Consider the following 6,344-nt stretch of genomic DNA (forward strand, 5'->3'; position numbering starts at 1 on the left):
TCTTCCATTTCCTGATAACTGCACCGACAGTTGATCTTTTCTCTCCAAGTTGCTTTCCGATTCTCTTGTAGCCCATCCCAGCCTTGTGCAGATCAACAATCTTGTCCCTGATGTCCGTAGAAAGCTCTTTGGTCTTGCCCATGGTGGTGATGTTGGATGCTGGTTGTTTGGGTGTTGACAGGTGTCTTTTATACAGGTAACGAGGTGAGGCAGGTGTATTTGATGTAGATAATTGGTTGGGATTGGGGCTGTGTCTTAAAGAAAGACTAACTGGCTTGTAGGAGCCAGAATACTTGCTGTTTGGTAGGGGGTCATATACTTGTTTTTCCTCATCAGATGGTTATCAATTTTTATAAATTCATATGATGTGATTTTCTGGAATTTTCTTTGGGATTCTGTCTTTCACTGTTAGAATGTACATATGATTAAAATTGTAGATTGTTGCATTCTTTGTAAGTGGGCAAACCTGCAAAATCAGCAAGGGGTCAAATACTTATTTCCCCCACTGTACATGTGAAAGGGTACCTTTGGTATTTTTCCCATGTTTGTTTGAAAGGTTTGTGTTTGTGTGACAAATTGGGACAAAATTTATTAAAATTACTCCAGTATTGAGTGAGCATGCTGCAAAGTAATCCTTGCGGGCAACTGCGCCCCATCAAAGTCCATCCACCAAATTGCTTGTTTTTGCCACTGACAAGCTCAGATTGTTAGACAACATTATGGAAAGTATCCCTACAGATATAGACCTTTTTTTTTTTTTTTTTTGAAAAACCACTTGGAGTCGGGCGGTTTTGAACAGAGCAATAGAGTGACTGTTTCTGGTTGAACAAAAAGGATCTTACTGTTTAAAAAAAAAAATAAAATAAGTGTGTCTGTAGGGATCCTTTCCACAATGTTGTCAGACGCACATTAATAATAGTCTGAGCTTGTCAGTGGCAAAAAAGCACTTTAGAGGACATAATTTGACAGGGCGCAATTGCCCATAAGGATTACTGGAAACTAGAAAAGTGGAATTTTTAAATGAAATAATTTGTAGGATCCCTGTAAACAAAGTACTGACCTAATCTAAATGTCAAAAGATGAGTGCGAGTGCATTTCTGGGGAAATCACAAGATGACTCCATTAAACTAGCCAGTTTCCCTACAGAGATTGTTGTAAAATGTATTCCTGCTGTCATGTTTAATTAAAACCATCAGTAAAATTCTAAACTGAGAATCTAATTTACACAACAAATAAATCAATGTTGTATAAGCTGAATAACAGTTTATGGAAAGTTTTCACTACTATTGATACGTTAGTTTGTTTTGTCTATTTATTGCTACATCAAATGCATCCGTGAGCCTTCTAAGTGTTTAGTTTGATTGCTCTAATGTGTGTTTGTTTCTTCTGCTTCCTCACTCAGTTATTAATGTATTTTAATAATATAAAAAATGTAACACAAAGATAAATAACATTGTTTGATCTGTCAGATATGCAATCTCATTCTGATTAGTCAGATTAGAATATGATTACAAATACGATTAAATTAGATATGTTCTCCACTAATGACGCAATCACAGCCAGGCAATATAGAACACTTCAAACTGAATAGATTTTACGTTACACTGATGAAGTGCCATTATTTTTAAAAGTGAAAAGAAAATAGATGAAGGAAAAGATACATTGCCACTTGAAAATGTTTCATCATGGTACATTAAAAGTGAAAGCAAGTTATTGTAACGAGATGTTGTTACAACATAAGACACCTCTGACGAGTTTCATTGGTTTAACAATAATGTATTCACTGTTACAAAATAATTGTATTATGTGAATATGTGTTTGTAAATAACATAAATATTAAAAAAAAGCACACGCTGCTCATTCACATTGAAAGATCCGTTGGGGTAGTATGGCATCCGCTGGATTCCTCCCTGTGGAGGTTTTCCAGATATGACCAACTGGGAGGAGACCCTGCAGTAGACCCAAAACAAGCTTTAGAGATTATATGTTGAACCTGGCCTTGGAGCCCCTCCAGGATAAGGTGGAGGACGTGGATTAGGAGAAGGGTGTCTGGGTTACCTTGCTCAACAGGCCGCCCCTGCGACCTGGACATGGATTAGCGGCAAAAATGGAGATAAATAAAGGCTCACTTGCTTCTTCTAATTTACGAGCCGTGGAAATTAAATCAATAAATACTAGTTTCTAATTAACACTAACCACATGCTTTTAATTTAAAACTATATAATATGCCTTGTGATTTCACATGTGATAATTGCTTTGTGGATGATGTATGGACATACTGATGGCATATTTGGTCAGAATGTGTCCTATTGGCTAGCGACCAAATTCTTGAAATCCAGTTAGAAGTTCAGAAAGTAGAACGCAAGAAAGTTTTAAAATGGGCACAAACTCTCTCCTATTCCTCTCCAGTCCATCCCAAAGCTGACTTTCCCTGGAGGGCTGCTGGTGGGCTGCAGTCCTGGTTTCATGAACGTCCCAAAGATCAAAGGCACCCACACAGCTATGAAGAGTGGCATGCTGGCTGCGGAGGCCATTTTCCCCAAAGTCACAGCAGACAGCATTGAGTCAGAGACAGCAGGTACAGAATTTAACACCTATTAATAATCATTGTAGTAACAACAGTTTGTAAATCATTCCAGTCCATGATGGGTAAAGTCAGAAACCGCGCTATACAGGTTGTAGACAAAATAACACCTGAAACAAATGAAACTGTGAAGTAACATAAACAAACACACTGCAACAAGGCTGGACCATATCGGGTCAAATGCCAGGTGTAAACATTTGTCAGGTATAAAAGGTCAGGCAATAAACCAGTAAGGACATGATCTACAGTATCTGGTATTGACAAATACTTTGTGTGTCAACGGAATATAATCTTTGTAGCACTGTGGTGACCAATTTACTTTTTGGTATTTCTCTATAGCACAATACAACATAAGGATTTACTTTTTAAATACATATTGTCTGTAGTCTGGGGTAGTTCACCCAAAATACTTAATTACTCCTAACTATCGGCTGTGTTGAGTCACTCAAAACACAGGAAAATAACATTTGAAAACAGCGTGTTTTTACCAGGAACATTGACCTAGTTGATAAGAAATGGTCCACAGACCTGACTGTGAAAGGTTTTTTTGAGATTATTTCTTCCCGTTGAAATTGTTAACGTCCATTTCTGGATTTGTTTTGAAATACATTATAGATCTTGGTTTAATATGATAGATTTTATTGGACTTTAATATTTGTAACCCACAGAAAACAATCCACAAATGTGTACTATGGTGTGCAAATATTTCACTATCTACTTGTCTACAAAATGTATTTTTACATTTGCAGATTGCTTTCTGTAAATCTGTGGGTCATGTTATATTCGTAACTTTCTTTTTAAGCATTAGTGGAATTTTGTCCAATGAGGACTGTGGAGACGTGTTTTTAAAAAAAAAAAAAAAAAAAAAAAAAAATGAATATCTTTTACATTTGTGTTGTGTAAAATCATATCCACAAAAATACAGTGCAATTTTCAAATATGTACAATTTACTCTGTACACGCACATTTTAATTTCACATACAAAGTGTTATTTACGCATTTGTGGATCTATTTTTACACACAAAATAATTGACAAAGTTGCAGATTATTTCCTGTCAATTTGCAAGTCACGTTACATTTGTGACTTCCTTTTTTATGCATTTGTGGAATTTTGTCTAATCTGTACCACAGAGATCTGTAAACAGAGATCTGTAAGTGTGAGAGCAGGTTATTAGCTACACCAGCAGGTGGCGACATTGCTTCTCATGAGTTGTAAGAATATCCACTGCAGTACCCAGGGTCATCTGTAGGAGACAACAACTTCTGCATCTGCTGGACCACTAGACTCTACTGCGTCTAAACTTTTCTGTACAAGTGTCTATAGTTTACTGTTGAATACTTTATGACTGTTTGTTTTACATTTATATTTAAATAAATAGACTGCATTTGAAAGTACTGTTGTACCTACTCTTTGTAGGAGCTATTGTAAGCTTTGGTAAGGTTACGGCCCTCAAAAGTAAAGTCAATGTCCATTACCCGTTGAGCTTTTGCTTTTGCAGCTTAATAAATAAATGTAATGTGATGTAAATGATCCTTTAAATGTGCAAAATCTATTTTCAACAAAATCTTCGATAGTTTAGCAAGTTCAGAATTAAACAAGGCTTTGTGCTACAAATGTGTAAAAATGTAAGGATTTTTTAATCTTCTCAGGACTCCATATACCCGAGTATGCTGAGAGCTTGAAGAATTCGTGGGTGTGGAAAGAGTTATATGCAGTGAGAAACATCAGGCCGTCCTTCCACAATTACTTTGGCCTGTACGGTGGCATGATCTACACTGGAGTTTTCTACTGGATCTTCAGAGGAAAAGAGCCATGGACACTCAAACACTGTGGTGAGCATCATGAAGCAGAATCAGTGTACAGCTTGGCAATAAGTTGAACATTTGTTTAGATTTTTATGCATTTAACTGATCTCCCTAAAGTGATGAGTTTAACAGTAGGAAAAAAGGAAGACCATCTGTAGAAAGCTCATGTTTGATGGTTACTGTAATGCAGAAATAAGCTGCAGTGAAATGGAAATAACAAGATTTCATTTATTTACACTGTTCATTCTAAGTAAAAATCTGCTACATGGCTGTTAACATAGTATACAAAGAAAGAATTAGGAGAAGTCAGTGTTGTACATGACCATAGCTGAATGTATAAAGAATATAATATGCACAAGCGAGCGGTATAGTTTTTCAGTGTGGTAAGTTATGCTGCTGTAGATGAGCTGCACAACACAATGCCAGTGGTTTCTCTTTAGGTGAAGAATGAGGTCATCTTATCTCAGCAGATAAAAGAAACATTTTGTAACCATCTGTGTCCGACCTTTCTCAGGCCTTGATGCAAACCAGCTGAAACCGGCTAAAGATTGTACACCAATTGAATATCCCAAGCCCGATGGCAAATTAAGCTTTGACCTGCTCTCCTCTGTGGCCCTGAGCGGCACCAACCACGAGGGCGACCAGCCCCCCCATCTGACCCTAAAGGATGACAGTGTCCCAGTCGCCAGGAACCTGGCCATATACGATGGGCCTGAGCAACGTTTCTGCCCTGCAGGTAATACCGTCATAGCCTCTGAAGAGCGCTATTCACACAATCTATCAGGGTGCAAAAAATAAAAAAAATGTGTAGTGAGGAAGTCAGTTATCTGTTTTATTGCATATAGTCTCACGTCAATATGTAAATTCCAATGGAATTGGGACTTGAAAACATGGGTCACATACATTCACAGGTAGTATGTGTCACGATTTCAGCAGGGTTAAATCATATCTTTTGGACTGTTGCTGTAGCTGCTGCCCTAAATCTAATCTAATCCCTGTCGTGTTCCTACCTGTAAAATAGGACTTAAAAGTTGAAGGATTTTCATGGTCAATTGTCTTTTAATGAATCATTTGAGCTCCTAAACAAAATACTGAGCACAATTTTCCAGAGCTCCACGTCAAATCTTCATATTGCTTCTTCTGTTCGACCAACAGTCCAAAACCAAACTGAGAAAAGCAGCAAATCCTCACATTTGAGAAGCTGGAACCAGCGACTATTCGATATTTTTGCTTGATCAGAGACTTAAGTGATTAATCAATAATCAGAATTGTTGTCAATTACTTTTCCGCACTAATGATTGGCCACTTATTTAAGCACTACAGTTAAGAACAAATAGTTGACAATGAGTGCCACTCCAAACTGTTGTTGGCTCTTGGGTCAGTTTGTTGTTATACTCTTCGATTTTCAAACATAACTGCTGGCTATTGAGTGTCTCATTAAGTCTTGTGCTTTGGGATAAATACAGTGGGTACGGAAAGTATTCAGACCCCTTTAAATTTTTCACTCTGTTTCATTGCAGCCATTTTCCAAAAATCACAAAAGTTCATTTTATTTCTCAGTAATGTACACTCAGCACCCCATCTTGACAGAAAAAAACAGAAATGTAGAAATTTGTGCAAATTTATTAAAAAAGAAAAACTGAAATATCACATGGTCATAAGTATTCAGACCCTTTGCTCAGTATTTAGTAGAAGCACCCTTTTGATCTAATACAGCCATGAGTCGTTTTGGGAAAGATGCAACGAGTTTTTCACATCTGGATTTGGGTATCCTCTGCCATTCCTCCTTGCAGATCCTCTCCAGTTCTGTCAGGTTGGATGGTAAACGTTGGTGGACAGCCATTTTCAGGTCTCTCCAGAGATGCTCAATTGGGTTTAAGTCAGGGCTCTGGCTGGGCCATTCAAGAACAGCCACGGAGTTGTTGTGAAGCCACTCCTTCGTTATTTTAGCGGT

The 6,344-nt window shown here is 37.6% G+C and overlaps 1 protein-coding gene across 3 annotated transcripts in view; it reads left to right on the forward strand.

The window, feature by feature from the left end:
• Positions 1-6,344, forward strand: part of etfdh (electron transfer flavoprotein dehydrogenase) — a 28,534-nt gene that overhangs the window by 19,032 nt on the left and 3,158 nt on the right. For all 3 annotated transcript variants that reach the window (XM_046030044.1, XM_046030045.1, XM_046030046.1), the window contains 3 exons: positions 2,410-2,578; positions 4,235-4,417; positions 4,905-5,126. In XM_046030044.1, the coding sequence (XP_045886000.1) occupies positions 2,410-2,578; positions 4,235-4,417; positions 4,905-5,126 (574 nt within the window). The remainder of the gene's footprint in view (positions 1-2,409; positions 2,579-4,234; positions 4,418-4,904; positions 5,127-6,344) is intronic.

This window comes from Micropterus dolomieu, linkage group LG19 (genome assembly GCF_021292245.1).
Source record: "Micropterus dolomieu isolate WLL.071019.BEF.003 ecotype Adirondacks linkage group LG19, ASM2129224v1, whole genome shotgun sequence".
Classification (NCBI taxonomy): Eukaryota; Metazoa; Chordata; class Actinopteri; order Centrarchiformes; family Centrarchidae; genus Micropterus; species Micropterus dolomieu.